Raw genomic sequence first — 18,453 nt, 5'->3', positions numbered from 1 at the left:
GGGAGGTCTTAGCTCCGCTAAAATAGTATAGCTTCCCAAAGAGGAAAAAAAGTTCTTGTCGCTCCGATCTAGCCTAATTGGTGGCTGTCAAAGTTTAAGGAGGTGAAGAGAGACACTTTTATTCTCTGCTGCGTAATTCCTTGAATATTTATCGGTGACAGTGTAATTCCGCCAATGAATGAATGACGCATTAAGACTGCAGGAAAGATTGATCAAGCGGCCGCTTGCTAATATAGACCGCTTAAAGAGACTCTTTGTACACATTCCTAGAATGGTAAGTTCTCAATCACTTCCTAGGAGGGTGTTGTTTCAATGGTACTACCCATTTCATATCCTCGTAGCTCTAGATTCGCTTGGGCTGGTTTTAGAAGAAATAATTACGCCAATATTCGGGTATCGGATTACTTTTGGATATCGCTAGTTAGCTTCGGTCTATGTCCCAGTCTTAGTGTGTTGATCTGCTCCCCTGCTAAGACTCCTAACCGTGGAAAAAACTTGCCCATGATTATCAATCTATTCAAGTCTTTTCTATAGAGACTAATCATACTAATTATTAATTCTGAGACTGATTGTTCAGCAAGGTGGACTTTGTGAACAATATCTTTGCAAAAGAGAGAAGCAATTAATGTATATAAGTAGGGGTAATAGATTCAGAAGAAAGAATTCGTTCATTAAGATAAGAGTATCATTAAACACCAACTTCACCACCAATTGATAAACCCATAGCATCATGGCTGAACCAACTGCAGCTATCCCTCAAGGTTCTCTCGTCCTCGTGACAGGCCTCACAGGCTACATTGCAACACATGTGGCGCAGGAATTCTTCCGCCACGGATATAAAGTGCGTGGGACGGTTCGTGACCTTTCTAAGGCGTCTTGGCTCAAAGACGATCTGTTTTCGGCGGAGCATGCGGCTGGCAATCTAGAGCTTATCCAGGTGCCAGACCTCGGAGCCCCAAATGCCTTTGGTGATGCCATTAAAGGGGTTGCAGCTATCGCTCATATTGCCACAGTCACGAACATGGATCCAGACCCGAAGCAAGTTATTCCACAAACAATTTCTGGCATCGTTTCGCTTTTGCGCGCCGCTGCCGCCGAGCCTTCCGTTAAACGCATAGTGTTCACATCCTCAGCTGGTGCAGCCACGATGCCTATCCCTGGTTCATCGGGATTTGTCGATCGTGACACCTGGAACGACGCGGCTGTGCAGGCAGCATGGGCTCCACCACCATACGATGCCACCCGCGGCATGATCACCTACATGGCGAGTAAGGTGGAGGCTGAGAAGGCTGTTTGGAAGTTCATTCAAGACGAGAAGCCTAACTATGTACTGAATGTTGTGAGTCCATTTACCACGTTTGGAGCTATGCTTCACCCTAGCCATGCAAGGGGCACTGCTGGCTGGATAAGCGGGTTATGGAAGGGCGACACAACTTTTGCTACCTTGATGCCCACATGTGAGTATCGCTTAGACCACGCCTCCCAGAGAGTTTGCCCAGTATGTTAATAGTACGACGCAGCAATACATGTGAATGTCAAAGATGTTGCAGTCCTCCATGTCGCTGCCGTTCTTGACGAGGACACCAAGGAGGAACGCATCCAAGCCTGGGCCGGCCCTTTCAATTGGAATGATGTCTTGTCTATCATGCGACGTCTTTATCCGACCCAGAAATTTGTTGATGATTTCCCGACACCGGCTGCAATTACTACAACAACTGATGATAGAATTGCGCTGAAGCTGTTGAAGAAGTGGGCTCAACAAGATGGCTGGAAAAGTTTAGAGGACGGGGTTCGCGAGAACATAAGCAGCCTTCCATAGATACTGAACAACGGCCGCATCAGATCAAATGTATGATGAATTATTTTGTTATCACAGGATAATATCATAACAAAGAAAACCAAAAGACCAGTCAAGAAATCTGCGGTGTTATCTCAAAATATACAAGATTGGCAATAAGCTTGAAATATCTCTCTGGCTATAACGTAGAAACCTCGCTCAATATAGCGGCTAATTTCTGTTACGGGCTTCCATCCTATTTCACTACTAGGCAGAAGATTGATCCTGTAAGACCACTATTTTGCAACAGCTAAAGCACAGTTTGGCATGAAGCTAATTTAAGTGTAAATTGCTAGCAGTCTAGACTAGCAGTCTAGATCTAGCATTTACATACACAGCGCCTGTGTTCGTAGATTCTAGAGCCAGATTTACGTCTGTACAGTGGAAAAGTTTTGAAAGAAGTTCGCTACTATAGAATTAATGTACAAAGCATTTAACGTCTCATATAATATCCCTGGTATTTCTAGGATGCTTAACTTTGTGAGTTTATTTTCAGGATATTTTCCAAATTGCACCATTCAAGAGCCTTTCCCAAAAACCAACTAGTGCCGAGATTTGATAAGCCTCCCTTCAGTTTTATCATTTTGTTCATACCCTCAAAATGCAGAACTGAGGCATTTAGGTTCTTGCACATAAACTACGCAACATTTCTATTAGATATCGTCTCTCGGCAAATTTTCTTGAGAAATAGCTGTGGACTCACTTCATCTGCGCATAATAGAAGGGTTATCGCAATTGTAGCTTCGCTAATGACTGGCCTTTCTGCGGCAATAGCCGCATTTACAGATCTGATGCACTCGAGTTTGTACATCGTTGCAATTTGAGAATAATCATAATTTGCTTGTGCTTGGTGCCCATGAAGTGCAAGATTACGACATGAGGATAGAAAGATACCAGCTAACAAGGCGCTGTCTGTGATTACAAAGGGGAGCCAATACAGCCTCGCACCTTCAAGGAATAGGGGTTCCTCGTCGCCATGGGGACACCAAAGCCGAGCGTCTGGGATAACTGATTTTGCATCTATAGCTAGTTAGTGGTATGTGGGGAAAGAATTCTCAAAGTAATTCATCCGGCTGTTACCTACAGTAGTCGAGAAGAAAATGTTCAAGCTTTGTTATTGGTCGTGCAAAGCAATGAAGCAAATCGTTGTTAATAGGGATCATTAAATTCACTGGCCAAGCTGTATTTAAATCAAACTCTTTGTTAACGTCCACTTGAATTCTTCTCCTCTCGCCCCCCTTCAGCTGCGAGGCCAACGAGCGACGGCAAGCATGAATATCTCGTGCTGTATGCGATCGAATGCTAGAAATGGCGGCCGAAGAGGTGGCATCTTGAGGATGTGCAGCATTAATGAATTCCAGCTCAATCCCCTTTCTCAATGGTCTAGCTGATGGCCTAGAAGACGTCTGCGGCGTCTCAGCATCTGGGTCATCACCGTAATCGAGATTCGCCGCCGGTTTGTATTGTCTCCAACGGCGGATTCGCGTCTGAAGCTGCGGCCCATTTGCGGACCGGCTGCCTGCCGCTCTCATGATTAGCAATGATGATTGGTTTAAACATCTCAAGTCTGCCAAGCAGATGTTCGTGACGGTATATAGCAGGTGGTAGTAGTGGTAGCCATTGGCCATAAAGTCAATTTGTGATTCTGACTAATGTCGATAATTAGCACGGACCGCGGATCCACCTACACATTCCGAAATAGGAAATTTGAAATTGATTCCTCAAATCCATGGATGGTCAATAAAGTACGTTGACGATGATTAGTAGCATCAAGGTTTTACTGTGGCTTATGGGCCTGTTATCATTTTACATCATGCGAGAAGAATTAATGACAAAGCGAGACTAGAGCCGGTATTTTTAGAATGACAATCTCGCCATGGTTGGCATGCAAGATCCAGGCAAATTTTTTCACCAGAATATTATGTCTACGCTATTTCAGACAAGGCCGAAATGGATTGTGGGTTATTATCATGCCGGCAGTTCTGAGAAACTAGTCAACCAAGCCGAGGCGGATAGGGGCTTAAATGACCCTTCTGTACAGAGTAGCCCTACACAACTCGTACTTTGGCGGCGGTCGATCATGCGGCTGAAAATATGCATGCGGGTAAGATTGCGCCCCTTATAGCTTTGCTTAGGACCGGTCTCCTATTCTTCGACACAAGGATATACTGTAGCATGTAGTACTCAGCACGTTTTGGGGTCTATTTGCGTCTTTGCTATCTATTGTCTTGCTATCTATTATCCTGCTATCCACCGTGAGTATTTGTATTTGGTATGCTCCCAATCGAGACGTTGAACTGGGCAATAGCACTGAAGACCCCATGCTGCCGCCACGGTCCGCAAGCCTCAACGTCGTGTCTGTGCTGGGTATATTCACGCCGTAACGTCTTCTTAAAGAGTTCTTCTCGCTTTGACGTCGCGCCTCATTCAGCTCTTGGTCGCTAATGGCCGATTGTACCTGCGCTATCGCGAGGGAGTCCCGATTAAATATTTAGTCTGCTAATACAACTTGTAGCAAAACTTCTTGCCTGGCTGTTGATACCTCCCCAATCGATGGCAAGTAGAGACCGGATACACATTTCTAAATGCCGAGTAACTTACCTAAGAATTCCTTCTATTCTCAGCTCCATTCCCTTGACAGAATGAAATGCGCAAGAATATGTGACTGGCCTACCATCCGGGTGCAAAGATTAGAGTTACGTATGTACTATGCACACTCCACTTTGCTGATTAGATACACACCCTGGACCCTCTTTCTCTCGTCCCGCTCGCTCCCGTGGCTGTAAATTCAACCTTGAAAGAGGAACCAGATCCCTGGAACCAGATTTCGTCAATCAATGCCGCTGAGGTTGCTCTATATTCTTGTGGAAATCTGCATGGCTTCGACGGAGAGTGCCAAGATACATCGCATGCCTTGAGATGTGCTCTGTCACACTTCTTGTTTGCAGCCCACCTTTCAGATTCTACGTTATGGTGACACTTGGATTATTGGACTGAGCTGACGAGTATTTGTGACTGGATTTATTTGTACAGTTTATTTGCCAAGACCGAGCAGTTGCGTATTGCGGAGGACAGATATTGCAGTTGAATAGAATTATGTGCTTAGCGTGTCCACGAGCTGCCTGGGCATTCATGCGTACATATTTCTTTTCCTGAACGAAGCTCTGGGTTTCTATTCACGCTTGCACACTAAATCGTGCAGCTATCATTACTATGAACCCCAAATTAGTGTGCATGTAGTCAGCTTATAGTCGTGCTGGGTACAGATAAACTCTGATAAGCAGGAATCACTGGAGTTTTGTTCTTATCTCACCCTTTGTGGACACTTATTGGTCCAATGTCCAACATGTTCAAATTATACGACTCGCTTTTTAAGACCGAAATTGTACATCGTAAATCGAATGATGAATGCTCGATCTTGAGAAGCTCTGAGTGGGCGCACTGAGTCTGTTGGTGGGCGATTCATTATAGCAGATGGCCCCCACTAATCTTTCACACCCAACCCAACGGCAGCGCTATTAGCTACATGTACATGCAGGGCTTGCGCAGTATCCAGGCATCTGCAACATTCATATGGATAGCAGGCATTATACGTCAATACGTGCAGTCTCTGGCTTGGGTACCTATTGTCCATTGTGGCGCCTTTAGCGGGCCAGATGCATCACTAATCTGGCGTTCACATGGCGCCTATTGGTGCCTAAAAGTGCGCGAATGACTCCTTCTCTCTCAACGTTTGAATGATGCTAGTAGGTACCGTGAAGGTTCTCAATAAGTAGGTACTTGCTCTGTTGATTCACGGTGACAACCAACTGATTCTTCCCATCTTCGTCTTCACTTTTATTCCTCCTCCCACTCATCTTCTCTTCTCCTTCTCAAAACCTCTCTTCGTCCACCAAACATTTACCACCATTTGTTCCAACATCATCACTGTCATTTCAGCCAACGGCCTGCAGCGAGCTCAGTCAGCAACAGCTCACCCCTCCCCTCCCACACTCTTCACCACACTCGCTGCAAGCAACCGTCGACTTTTATTTCCGATCTAAATATTCCCAACGCAGAGGCACATGCAGCTTTTTAGTACGTCACCGGCGGGTGGACTAATTTAAACACTTTCCTACCCAAAAAGGTCCCTGGAACTGCGTTGGGCAGCTCTCGCATGCAAGAAAATAATAACTCTTCTCCATCCTACGCAGTCCACATAAATTACGCACTTGACTTTGTGACTCTTTGAAAGCTGCTGCAAACGTCCCTTATTCACAGCTTCGCTCTTCGCTCCTAATTTTGTGCTTTGCTTCGAGTTTCTTCGCCTACCAACTTCATCTTCTGCCGCAAATTCCCGACCCCTGCTCAACAACATGAGCGCCACACCCATCAAATTCGAGATTCCCGACGAGTACCGAACGTTTCTGCCTTTCCCCCGCTTTCCACTTGAAATACGACAGCAAATATGGCGTGAGTCCGTTTCGACGCCGGGGATGCATTTTGTGAAGCTGGAGAGTCGGGGTCGGCACTGGAGGTGGATATCGTTGAATAGGCTTGCGCAGTTGATCACGCAGCAGCAGAGCCCCGAAAAGGACGACGACTACGACGAGATAGCACACGAGGTCAAGAATGAAGTAATTCCTAAGCAGCTGTGGGACACTCGCTTGGTGCCTATATCGCCAAACCAGAAATCCGACATTTCCAGCTACCATGGCCTCAACAAGCAGATCGCCGCTCTCACCACAGTCTGCGAAGAGTCAAAGGCCGTAGCTGACAGCTTGATGGCCAAAGAAGGCGCGCTGAAGCTGAGCAACGGTAAGCTGGTGGCTTTGGAGGGATCGTCTGATATTATCTTTCTCGAATATTTCCCTCCCGAGTTATTTGAAAGCGGGTGTGGTTATGACATTGATCCCAACTGCCCCAGCTTGGACAACATACGGCGAGTAGCAGTACGCTATTGCCATCAGTGGCAGGAGAAGCCGCTGCCAACGGTTTGCTCGCTATGTGGACTTGTCCATGATACGACTGGCGGCATCATCTATCCGAATCACTTATACCATTTCCTAGCGAGACATTTGCCCAACGTGGAAGAGTTTTATTTTGTGGACTATTTCCTTTTGCGCAAACCAGCACAGCCAAATACCAGTACCGGTGAGTGCCATTTTTGGTGTGAAAAATGGTAAATTTCTTTCCTTCTCATGCGTAGATATGTATACTAGGCAAGTTGCCCACGCACAAGTATAAATGCGGCAACCGAACATTTTACGAGGCAAACGACGAGAATTGGAACGTAAAGCCACAAGTCGCCAAGATGCAGACGTGGCTACGAGACAGATTCATTCGTTACGCCAAAGCCAGCCGATTAAGCCGTCACAAAAACCCTGAAAAGGTGCGATTCGGCGTTTTGGCCTGCGAGTGGGATATAGTCCCGCCGCTGTCACTTAAGGCGCAGCCCACGCCACCAGCTCAAAAGGGCCGTAACAAGCGTATGCTTTACGAAGATCATGCGCTACGTCGAAATCGGCGGCGAGTCCTGCGTCAGAAGTCGCGGAGAGCACAGCTGATGAATTCCAATACCTTTACGGCCAATGTACCGTTCATATTTGGCAATCCCAACAACTCGTTTGACTTTACCTTCTCGGTTGACTGGAGGCAGATGTAAATGGACTCAGAACTTTGAGATGAAGCTTTCATTTGTCGCATTGGATCATCATATCATGGAATGGGGTTTAGAGGACACGGCGCAAAACGGAATACGGGACTTTCTTCTGCATGTGGCAATGGTAAACAAAAAAGAGAAATAACGAAAATAACGGAAAAAGGGGGTGTGAGCTGTACGATAAAACATTGAGTTAACTAAATACCCTAAGAAACTAGACGACTATTATTGTTACCTAACCAGTTGAAATACAAGTTTTTATATATCGGTTGCCTGGGTATAAAGCGTCTATAGTAAATCTCTATAAAAATTCTACAATTTATTTCATTATAAAAAGCCCTTTGCAGCTTCCCAAAATGCTTCCGGGTCCTCAGACATGGGCAGATGTCCTGTGTTGGGAACTATTTTGAGTTCAGTGCCCTTTGGTCCGAGCAGGCCCGTAAATCCTTCCATTGCCTTTACTAGTACTCCATTGGCATCGCCATCTCCGACTACAAACAGTCCCGGAACAGCGCATGAGGGCATATCGGACTTCATGTCATAATCCGAAAGAGCGGTGCAGCTATGCTTGAATCCCTCTACGTTGTTTTCAGCGACCATGTCGGTCATCCGCTTGACGAGCTCCGGCTTCTCCATGGACACTGGGTGGAACCAGCGGGCGACGGTCCGTTCCGCTAGTTGGAGGATGCCGCGGCCGGAATCCTGCTCGGCGATGGCGACGCGGTCCTTCCATGCCTGAGAGTTTGCGGGAGATGAAGCGGCATTGAAGTCGCAGGCGATGAACTTGCCTAGGCGAGAAGGATATTTAAGGGCAAAGTTGAGGGATGTGGCGCCGCCCATGGATACGCCGATGAGAGCATACAGTTTTGGGATGCGGAGGGCGTCTAGGACGGCAAGGAGATCGTCAGCAAGAGTGTGGAGCGTTGCAGATACGGGGGGCTGTGGGATGGCGTGTCGGCCGCGGGTGTCGTAGCGGAGGATGCGGAGATCTGGGCGATTGACTTTGAGAATGTCGATGAAGGAGTCCCACATGTGGAGAGAGGTGAGCAGGGAGTTACAGAAGGCGACTGTGGGGGCAGTTGGCGAGGGATTGCCTTCCAAGCGGTAGGGAATGGTGAGAGAGTCAGGGGTGGTGATGTGTGATGTGAGGACGGGGGTTGAGCTGGCGGTTGTAGATGTCTTGAAGTCTGCTGAAGTGAAAGATGCCGCTGAAGGGAGTCTCGACAAGTGGTCAAGATCTCTGGGAGCAGGGCCAAAAGTGTAGAATAGAGAATACATGCGTCTCTTTCTGGATGCAACAGAGTTATCGTAGTCGTCGTTCTTCCAGGAGCCATCGGTAGCAGCTTTCTGCTCTGCAGCCTGAAGTCCATTGTCCTTGGCAAAATCGTGGAAGCTCACGAATTTAGTGGGCTGGTCTGGTTCGAGGCTCGAAGTCACGAAGAGACGACTTCTTAGCCAGCCGGGAATCTTGGCGAGAAAGGGGACATGCTCTTCAATGAACCATTTCTTGAACAGGTCCTTCACCTCAGGTGTGTCCTTGAGCGTGATTTCGGTAGTTACCGCCACGAGACCCTCTGCTTCTTCGTCTGTCAACTTCTCGACCGGCATAAAGAGAGGCGATTCCTTGGCATGGACAAGGTCGTAAAAGTATCGCACAACGTCTACTTGTCCAATCGTCGCGGCCTCTCTCGGGGATCGATTCGCGCGCAGTGTAAGGTAGGTCTCGGTCTCGAGATGCGCCATGTCGGTGACATCATAGGTAGCGAGGAATTCGGGCTGCTGGCCGTCCGCAGCTCGATAGCGCAGGCCATTGGCGAAGATTTGTGGGAGGCGCAATCGCGTAGGACCGTGTTCGTTGTTGTACCACTCGTGGAACTGGTCGAGCGAGAGGCCTGGCTGAGGCTGCATCGTGACGTAGAGGTTGCCGGGGGTCGCCATTGTGGGGTGATTTTTGCTTTGCCAGAGCTGTTTCCACTGTAAAAAAGAGGGAGGAGTAGGAAATGAAGCAAAAGATTTGTATCTGGACCTTATCTGCCTGTTATATAGGAATATAGAGAGACGAGAAAATTTCCGAGAGAGCCTTTTTTGCGGCGACACATTTCGTCCGGGTAAACATTTAGCTTTTATTGACAGAGTGAGAAAGTGGCGCTCGAAAAAGAACCCCGCGATGTCTCGGCAATTGGGGTCGGGCTGGATGCCCCCACGTGGATTTTGGAGCAGCCACCGACGCCTCACCGGGGAGATAAACTATTATGGAGCCTGCCAAATGCCCATCGAAACTGCCCGCAAGTCCCTGGATTCCCGATTTCCCCTGGGCTGGGGCTACTAGGCCTGGGAACTAGTAGGTACAGGTACTGGATAACTCACCACTGACTTCTTGGCGCGTTTTTCCCATCTAATTCACACAGCTCAAAACGAATTGCATAACTCCCAACATTGTTGCACCAATCTTTCAGCTTCGCCTTATCTAAAGAGGAGAAAAAGGACTGCAGCATGGCGTGGTGTCACAAGTCCCAGCGGTTAGGCACCAGGCTCGCTCGTCTGCCTCACCTATCATGGTCGCATACCATGGCCATGCACCACCAACGGCCACCGTAGAGGCCACCATAGAGGCCACGAGCGGGCAGCTCTCCAGGCCTCTCACCACTCACCATCAGCTCTCTCAGCCAAGAGTTCTCAACGTATAAATCCCCGTTTGCTGTATGCAACCCCACCACTGGCAACCTGCGCTGCGTTGGTTCACTGGCCTGGGCCAATGGTACACTGTGGTGGAGCAAACGGGTGGGATGAGCCCGGATCAACCCCTCAATTGACGCTATCACGCGCCTAACGGCTGTAACGAATCGAATCCATGGTCCATTCACTTCATCTGCGAGCTCTGTTGGCCTCCCGCCTTAGTGTCGTTTGCTGCCTCGTTGAGGTGGTACGACTGGACATTGATAAGAGAATGGATGTTGCTGTTTTCCCTCTCTCGTTTTTTCTTCTTCTAGGGCATTCTTCTCTTTTGTCCTTTGGATGATTCCAAGAAATATTCCATCACAGCGTTTATAAGAAACGCCGCGATGGAGCTGTTCTTGACCAATGTGCCTGGCCACCTGTCCGATGACAGGCTCAGAGTCGAACTCGAACCCTACACGAAAGCCTTGGGTATTAAAGATTGGCTCTGCGATAAACCCAATAAAAAGACTCATGCCTGGATTGTTTTGTTATCCGAAGCTGATGGGAAAAGATTTCTCAAAAGGCACGAGAGTGTGCTCAATGCTCCAACACAGCCAAAAATATCACAAAATAACAAGAGTCTATCTCAGTCTAAAACCAGGGCGGAGGCAAGGCTATACATACTCAAGACTCCCATTTACGTCAAGAAGAGCAACAGAAAAGTCGATAAATTCACGCTACAGCACCTGGAGTATATGAAAGAACACCGGGAGAAAAAAGCTGAGAATGAGAATCGCAGCCAAAAGAACTCAAGCGACTCAAACAACTCCACTATTAGCACGCCTATCCGTGGTATTTCTTGCGGCAAAAACATATTTGCAGGGGAATCTGATGCTCTGATGTTTGTCCAGCAGAGCAGTTTTCTTGTTAAAGGTGTAGCAAAGTTTGGCCGCCGCGCCTTGATGCTTACACTCGATCAGGAATTCCGCATCGATATTTCCTACGAAATTATTCAAGATCTCGTAGCCGGAGCATCTAATAACTCATTAACTCTTGTCTTAATTGAGACTCCAAGATTTTACAAGAAGCAAGCAGCACCTGCGCAGTCTGGACATGCTCCACATTTTACGAAATGGGAACGGCAAACGCATATAAGCATATGGCCTGCTCACGACAAATACGTAGCTCATTGTTTGGTCTATCAAATAACACTTGCTTCACATTATATGGAAACCCTCGAGACTTTGAGGTCTCGGAATGTCATTGCGATTACGAGACAAAATTTGCCTGTATTGAAGACCCCTAGGCCCTTCGAGGAGGATTATACTACTAGTATGAGTAGGTTTGAGGAGCATATTGGGAGTGCTGGCATTTCAGGGAGAACAAATTTACTCCCCTTTGTTATTCTTTTCCAGCTCCAGGCATTGGTGTGGAACAACTATTTACATCCAGCGATCGCGACCAAATTGCTCCACCTCATGACTTCAGTAGCCAGAGACTGTAAGAGGTCGGGCACTCCACTACCATTTACTACCGATGCCATGAAACAGTTGTTTCAAAAAATCCCATATCCATGTCCTGGGGTAGAACCGCGAGATCTTTTTGAAGGGCAGTTGGCGTCGACCGTTTTGGAAGTTGAACGGAGTCTCCGTAACGAGAACCAAGCACGAACTCTGCACTATGGCGCACAACTACCTAGACATCAAGCTTGGATTTTGAAAGCAATGGTCACTCCAACTCGCATTACACTACATGGTCCGGATGCTGAAAATATGAACAGAGTCTTGCGAATGTTTCCAAATCACTCAGACTACTTTATGCGGGTCATATTTGGCGATGAAGACGGTCAAGATTTAGCCCTGACCTCTAACGTTAAAAATACCATGGTTTTCGAGCGGTATAGAAAGGTTTTGAAGGACGGAATTCAGGTTGCTGGTCGGAAATTTGAATTTCTGGGCTTTTCTCATTCATCTCTACGCTCACACTCCGCATGGTTTGTTGCAGCCTTTCTTGACGATTCAATGAAACTTCAAAGTAATGATACGATTATCAAATCACTCGGCGATTTTAGCGATATTCGTATTGCCGCAAAATGTGCAGCGCGCATTGGCCAGGCTTTTTCCGAAACTCCTTACGCTGTGCCAATCTTAAAATGTGGCATCAACATCGAATACATCGATGACGTGAAGTCTGCAGATGGCAAACGAGTTTTTAGCGACGGGGTTGGAACCATCTCGTGGGATGCTATGGAAGAGGTATGGGATCAGCTCCCGAAAGCCTCAGAGGCCACCTGCTTTCAGGTTCGCCTGGGAGGGATTAAGGGCATGCTTTCGCTTGACTCTCGTTTGAATGGAAAAGTGATTTGTGTGCGGAAAGAATCGATGATGAAGTTTCCCAGCAATGATCAGACGGAAATGGGCATCTGCGATACTGCCTCCAAGCCGATGCGCGCATTTTTGAATCGCCAAACCATCAAGATTTTAGAGGATATGGGAACCAATTCTGAGTGGTTTATAGATCAGCAGAACAAAGCACTCAACCTACTACGAAACGTCACTACCACAGCAGCAAATACTAGCATTTTTTTGAAGTCTCAACTAGTTGGTACCACTGCAGGCCTTCCTAGGCTCATCAGATACCTCAGTACAATTGGGATCGACTACAGGCGAGAAAGGTTTATGAAATCGGTCGTAGATCATACCATCTTGCGAGAGCTCCGGCTGCTGAAGCATAAGGCCCGGATTCCTGTGGACATGGGCGTCACTCTCTTTGGTGTGATGGATGAAACAGGCTTCCTAGAAGAAGGCCAGATATACGTTACTTTTGATGAAAGCCACGACACTATTCAGGGCCGGGTCAAACGTTCGCTCAAGGATGGGACTGTTCTCGTAACACGCTCGCCTGCCCTTCACCCTGGAGATATTCAACTTGCACAGATGACGACGCCGCCACAGGGGCATCCGCTTCTCAATTTAAAGAACTGTGTCGTCTTCAGCCAGAAAGGGAGCCGCGATTTACCAAGCCAGTTAAGCGGAGGAGATCTTGATGGAGACCTGTACAACATCTTTTGGGACCCCTTCGTAATCCCCAAGCAATATTTTAGCCCGGCAAATTATCCAAGAGTGAGCCCGCCAGAACTGGATCGAGCGGTTACACGCGATGATATCGCGGATTTTTTTGTAAATTTTATGGAAGCAGACATCTTGGGTATAATTGCCAACAGGCATCAGATGCTAGCTGATCACTCTGACGAGGGAACGCTAAGTGGACATTGCGTCGAGCTTGCGGAGATGCATTCAACTGCTGTGGATTACTCTAAAACTGGTATTCCAGTGAAAATTCAAGATATGCCAAAGCCGCCACGGATGCGGCCAGATTTGTGAGTGTTCATCTCATACTTTACTTAACCTCGTTTTCTGACCTCCATCTTTTCCTAATTAGTCTCGCTCCTGCCCCTCCAACTCGTTTATATGATCGTGGTGAAATTGACCACATCGACGATCCAAATGAAGATGAAGACGACGAAGATGGTATGGGAATGGCCAAGTATAAATACTACACGTCAGTGAAGATATTAGGCGAATTGTTCCGCGGCGTGGACGAGAAGAAAATCTGGGCCAAAGATGTCCAGCGCCCAGTTGACATGAGCGGAGCGTCGCTGTGGGACCAACTAGATATGCATGTTCGGGCTGCCTTGAGGGAAGAAGGATATTCTACGTTGGATATTGACTATAAGCGTCGGATTGATTACGCGTGGACAATTCGCGATGTGTAAGACTCTTGCGGATTCTTTTCGCAATGGAACTGGCTAACTTGCATGCAAATAGGTACGAATCGGCCGTTTCCAATAACATGTGGCAATTCTCGTCCAACCCCCGTGTTCCCGTAACAGAGGTGGAAGCTTTCTGCGGTTCGATTTTAAACCCCAAGGGCAGCCAGACTAGGCGGCAACGAGACTCGTCTATCAAACTGAAAGATGAGATGGATGGTGTCATGAGCCATGTCGTGAAACTCATTGGCGATCGCAGCGGTGGTGTCACAAATTTCGATGACGTCTTATCCACGATGAATGATGACGATGAAATAGGCGAAAGGAAGGCAATGAATGCGATAGAATTGTCCTGGGCATGTATGGTTGTGGGGAACGACAAATCTTGGGACAAGAGCTATCGCCGGGATGAACCGAAGCTGGAGAGCTTTCGAGTGGTGGCGGCGTGCTGTCTGGTGAAGGAACTGAATGATCTTTTGACGAGGAAGAACTGGGGGAGGGTGTTGAGGAGGAGTGGGGGCTTTGTTGGAGTTTCGCAGGGGTACCCCAATCGACAGCATGGCTCGTTGCCGATGAGATGATGATGACGAAGATGGATGTTTGTTTATGAAGATTGCTGATGGAGATTGCTGATGGAGATTGCTGATGGAGATTGCCGATGGAAATTGCTTATGGATTTATAAGTAAACGTGCCCTGTGTGTACGTATCGATTGGAAATTTGTGATCGGGTGATGATATCTATTGGATGGACAATGAGACGAAGATTCATGAGTACAGAATGACAACAACAACAACAACAGCAACAACAACAACAAAAATTTGCAATACTACCACTAGCCAGACTTTAGCATTAGCATTACTACTATTAAAGTAAGTAAAGAAAAAGAAAAACAATTAAAAACTACTAGTATTATTGTTAAAAGAGGCAAACATGCACATTGCGCTTGCAGGGTATCTTGCTTGATCCCGGCCCTCTACAAAACTAAAATAATAGACCAGCAACCAATACCACTTAAGCATCTATTAGACTCCCATGAAAGATTAGTAGACGGTAGCACTTAGGAATCTATGAGATTTATGTAAACGATTAGTGAACAATTATCAACCAACATGACATAAGATTGTCCGCTTATATAAGGCTTATGTATCTTCAAACTAAGAGGCTTTATAAACCACTGCTTACTATAATTATCGCTGCCTCTACAGCCTTGGCTATATCATTTCTAGAATAAACAGGCCCAATTTTGGCGCATGTTCCAGCGAGCGCTAAGTGAACAGTCAAGCGCGGCACACTTAGTCTCAGCTTCAGCAACCTTGTTGAAGAATCGCTGAAGTAACCATGGCACGGACTTGAAACAGCCGGATCTTCGACTCCGCTTTCAGCTGGAATCTTCGATTCCACAGGGTGGAAAGAACGCTGCTCGTCCAAGGTAATCTCGAAAGTGTCGTTGTCAATGACTCTCGCTCTAAGATTGGCAAGTTCTTGCACAACACCAAGAACAGTAAGGAGCTTAGGTTGATAGATAGCGGCCTGGTAATTGATCTCAGCGTCAGAATCGACTTCGAGGCAGACGTCATGGAGTAGCGATTGGCCTGCACAAGGGGCGTCATTTTGACTTGCTTGCTTCCAGAGATACCCTGATGCGTGTGGCAAACATGGTTGTCCAGGGCCCAAAAGCCATCTTAAGTCATATAATATTTTCTCGCGAGATCGTATACGGAGTGTTGATCCAAAAGTACGATGTACGGCTTCAGAAAATACGGACTCTGAAGCAAAGAGAACAGAGTACGCATGCGATAGAGTTGCCTGAACTAATTTACATGCAAAACAGTTTAGCTTTTGCATGAGTTGCTCGCACTGGGGCGATGGTGGTTGATGATTAGGCTGGTATTGAAACCCCAAACTTCCTCTGACCGAAGCTGGCAACGATAACCCGTATTTCGTAGTCCATTGATTAATGCGACTAGTTTCATCAAGGCCAATAGTTTGCTGCATAGATGAATTGGATAGTGTATTAGCCTCGATTATGGTCAATCTTGCTGGATTTGGTTCTCTATTATCTGAAAACGATGATGAAAGTTCTGCAGAGGTGCTCTCAGAGATTATAGTGCGCAGCTCTTTTTCTTTTGCTTCTGCTTCAATATGAGGTTTAGCGAAGCCGTTTATAGATATTTCCCCGAAATGATCCACTCTTTTTGCTATCTCCAAGATTCGTGCTGTGGAACGCTGAAGATCCTTTAACACGTGCGGATATTCTTTGGAGAAGGCGTCGATGCCGATAACCATGTCAGACAAGCTAATGTATAGAGATAAAGTCTCATGAAAAGCATCTTCGAGTAGTTTTACTCGATTTTCTTGTTGATTATCTACCACTTTTCGTCGTTGGCGGAATCTTTGTTGAGCTTTGCGGTTCTGTTCGCGACGCTCCTATACGGGTCGAACAGTGGTTGCATCAGCGTAGTGAATCTGATTATAAATAGAATGTATACCAGCTAGATATAATATGGTTCTCAAAAGGTTAAACCTACCAATTTTTTCTGTTCTACCCCACTTGTTACAGACGTATGCTGAGGTCCATTGCTCATCGAGCCTCTCGACGACGAAATACGCTTATTGTAAGGCATGGATAGTAGTTAGAAAGAGAGAGAATTAGATATGAAGCTAATAAAATGCAGTAAAAAATATCTTTAGGTAAGTGATTTTAAGCTGCAAGTTGAATGTGTGGGGAGATTCGCATCCTTATCCAAGAAGGTTATCGGAGATTGGCAATATACTCGATAAGTAGTAGTGGCTGCGTGGCTGGGAAGCGATTAATAATAATCCAGTACGACTCTGATAGTTAAGGCTGCGCAGTGGTATTATCGTGATTACTCAACCATATTTCAAGCGAGGTGGATATAGGTCAATCAGAAGTATCGTTCATTAGCCAGGGGTTAATTACAGAGCATACGCTCAATAAGTCGCCGTATAAGCCGTCTTCAACCTTAATTAAGCTCTGAGTAAACGGCTACGTCAATGTCTCTATCTTTATCTACAAACCATTGCCTACTTTTCATTCATAAGTCAAACGAGAATAGTATAGTTGAAATCGAAAAGTACGGATTGGCTAAATTCGTAGGACTGAAATAACAAGGGATTTGTTAGTAGCACAAAGGACAATAGCGCAGTAGCCTATAAATATAGCTGCTGATTAAAGCAACAAACTCGCTTCATGAGCTCTACAGCTAGGCCCGTAGGAGCCTAGACGCTATGCAAGCCACCCATAACATAATAAGCCGAAAAAGGGCGGCTTTCCATGCCATCATTGCAAACTAAAATTTTCCTTGGTGGATTAAAAGTGTCTCGTTTCCATATTAGACCTGCGAGATGTCCCAATCTGTTTGCTAGGGCGGATTTATAGATCCAGGATACTTGTATTAACCGAGGCCATTACAAAACTATTGAGAGTTAACTGCTATTGTATCTTTTAAGATTTATAATATTTCTATTCTCCTGAGCTAAGAACGTTGCTATCAAATGGCAAAGGCATCGGCGATAAGAAGAAAGATATAAATGGAGATTAATGCATCTAGACTAACAGTTGTAGTTACTATTGACTGGCTATCTTCGTCAATTTTCCTGTGTCAATATCGTAGAGAAGGCCGGTAATCTTGGTCTCCTTTTTAATGAGCAGGTGATTCCTGAGCCAAGATACATCGTTCTTCATGCTCACTTCGAAACTGTCATCTCGTAATAAGTATTGAGCCAATTTACCTATAGGAAACTTAACTTACTCTTTGATATCCAAATCTTCAAAATCAATTTTTTTGGCCTCCAGGGCGGATATACCTTCAATCTTTTCGCGAACATAGTCAGTGGACTTATGCGTGAGGCCGCAATCTATCTTTAGCGTTAGGTGCCTGCTTTATGCTTGGTCATAATGTTAACTATCTTACCAGTATGGTGGATAAGTACTATTTCGTTGATTCCGATGAGGCTGTTCAAAACAACGATATCATTTACAGCAAATCTGGCCCGCCCTCCGGCACAGCGTATGACTGGAAGTTCTTCATCACACATTAGATGGCTTGTCAAAGTGAAATTTCACACAGTATTGAAAAGAATTACTGCTAGTGGAAAGGCCACAAAATTCTTCGGGAACAACTCTTTGGTCCATGCAAGTAACTAATGTAACCTTTGTCAGCAATGGGATATCTCCAGTTTGAGGTGCAATACCGATAACTGTTCGAATTGTATTTAAAAAGTTCTCAGCTACATAGCGGTAGGATCCTGGATGGTTAACAGCATATTTCCTGTGGCTCGGTTAGAGCTCTGTCATTGTCACGTCTTCATTAAGCATTCTCTAATAGATACTTACGAATTTCGTTCGAGAATCTCGTCTGAAGAATTTGGTGCTGAGTGAGACATCTTTAGTTTGGATGAAGTACAAGCGTATTCAATATAAGAAACTCAGTATCGTTGGAGATATATGACAGCAATCTTGAGAAGTATGCGGCTTTTTATATTTAGTAGGAGTATATCGCAACCTAATATATAATAGCATGAC

General features: G+C 46.1%; 6 protein-coding genes across 6 annotated transcripts; 3 read left to right on the top strand and 3 right to left on the bottom strand.

Moving 5' to 3' along the window:
• Window positions 1-590: 590 nt before the first annotated feature.
• GGI43DRAFT_433947 (uncharacterized protein) lies at window positions 591-1,819 on the top strand (the record flags this gene model as incomplete). Its single annotated transcript, XM_083209824.1, has 2 exons — window positions 591-1,457; window positions 1,521-1,819. Exons 1-2 carry the CDS (start codon window positions 731-733, stop codon window positions 1,817-1,819), a joined length of 1,026 nt encoding a protein of 341 aa, XP_083060946.1. The 5' UTR covers window positions 591-730.
• A 408-nt stretch (window positions 1,820-2,227) lies between these two features.
• GGI43DRAFT_404410 (uncharacterized protein) lies at window positions 2,228-2,939 on the bottom strand. The gene is made up of 3 exons (XM_083205920.1): window positions 2,922-2,939; window positions 2,541-2,857; window positions 2,228-2,474 (listed from the first exon to the last, which is right to left on the bottom strand). The coding sequence occupies exons 2-3, from the start codon at window positions 2,646-2,648 to the stop codon at window positions 2,310-2,312; spliced, it is 273 nt and encodes a 90-aa protein (XP_083060945.1). The 5' UTR covers window positions 2,649-2,857; window positions 2,922-2,939; the 3' UTR covers window positions 2,228-2,309.
• Window positions 2,940-5,814: 2,875 nt separating this feature from the next.
• Window positions 5,815-7,643, top strand: GGI43DRAFT_372150 (uncharacterized protein). Its single transcript, XM_083202566.1, has 3 exons — window positions 5,815-5,914; window positions 6,031-6,970; window positions 7,039-7,643. The coding sequence occupies exons 2-3, from the start codon at window positions 6,193-6,195 to the stop codon at window positions 7,479-7,481; spliced, it is 1,221 nt and encodes a 406-aa protein (XP_083060944.1). The 5' UTR covers window positions 5,815-5,914; window positions 6,031-6,192; the 3' UTR covers window positions 7,482-7,643.
• A 106-nt stretch (window positions 7,644-7,749) lies between these two features.
• On the bottom strand, window positions 7,750-9,871 carry GGI43DRAFT_404405 (Alpha/Beta hydrolase protein). Its single transcript, XM_083205919.1, has one exon. The coding sequence runs from the start codon at window positions 9,414-9,416 to the stop codon at window positions 7,806-7,808; it is 1,611 nt and encodes a 536-aa protein (XP_083060943.1). The 5' UTR covers window positions 9,417-9,871; the 3' UTR covers window positions 7,750-7,805.
• A 482-nt stretch (window positions 9,872-10,353) lies between these two features.
• Window positions 10,354-14,683, top strand: GGI43DRAFT_372066 (RNA dependent RNA polymerase-domain-containing protein). Its single transcript, XM_083202565.1, has 3 exons — window positions 10,354-13,515; window positions 13,578-13,907; window positions 13,964-14,683. Exons 1-3 carry the CDS (start codon window positions 10,541-10,543, stop codon window positions 14,484-14,486), a joined length of 3,828 nt encoding a protein of 1,275 aa, XP_083060942.1. The 5' UTR covers window positions 10,354-10,540; the 3' UTR covers window positions 14,487-14,683.
• Window positions 14,684-15,029: 346 nt separating this feature from the next.
• GGI43DRAFT_433944 (uncharacterized protein) lies at window positions 15,030-18,314 on the bottom strand (the record flags this gene model as incomplete). The annotated part of the gene is made up of 7 exons (XM_083209823.1): window positions 15,030-16,334; window positions 17,602-17,626; window positions 17,681-17,786; window positions 17,843-17,944; window positions 17,997-18,071; window positions 18,123-18,199; window positions 18,265-18,314. 7 exons carry the CDS (start codon window positions 18,312-18,314, stop codon window positions 15,072-15,074), a joined length of 1,698 nt encoding a protein of 565 aa, XP_083060941.1. The 3' UTR covers window positions 15,030-15,071.
• Between the last annotated feature and the right edge of the window lie 139 nt (window positions 18,315-18,453).

The sequence above is a fragment of the Trichoderma evansii genome (assembly GCF_050947405.1).
Source record: "Trichoderma evansii strain SZMC 28006 chromosome Unknown GGI43scaffold_9, whole genome shotgun sequence".
Taxonomy (NCBI): domain Eukaryota; kingdom Fungi; phylum Ascomycota; class Sordariomycetes; order Hypocreales; family Hypocreaceae; genus Trichoderma; species Trichoderma evansii.
The sequence above is the reverse complement of the archived record's forward strand: the minus strand, read 5'-3'. Positions and strand labels throughout refer to the sequence as shown.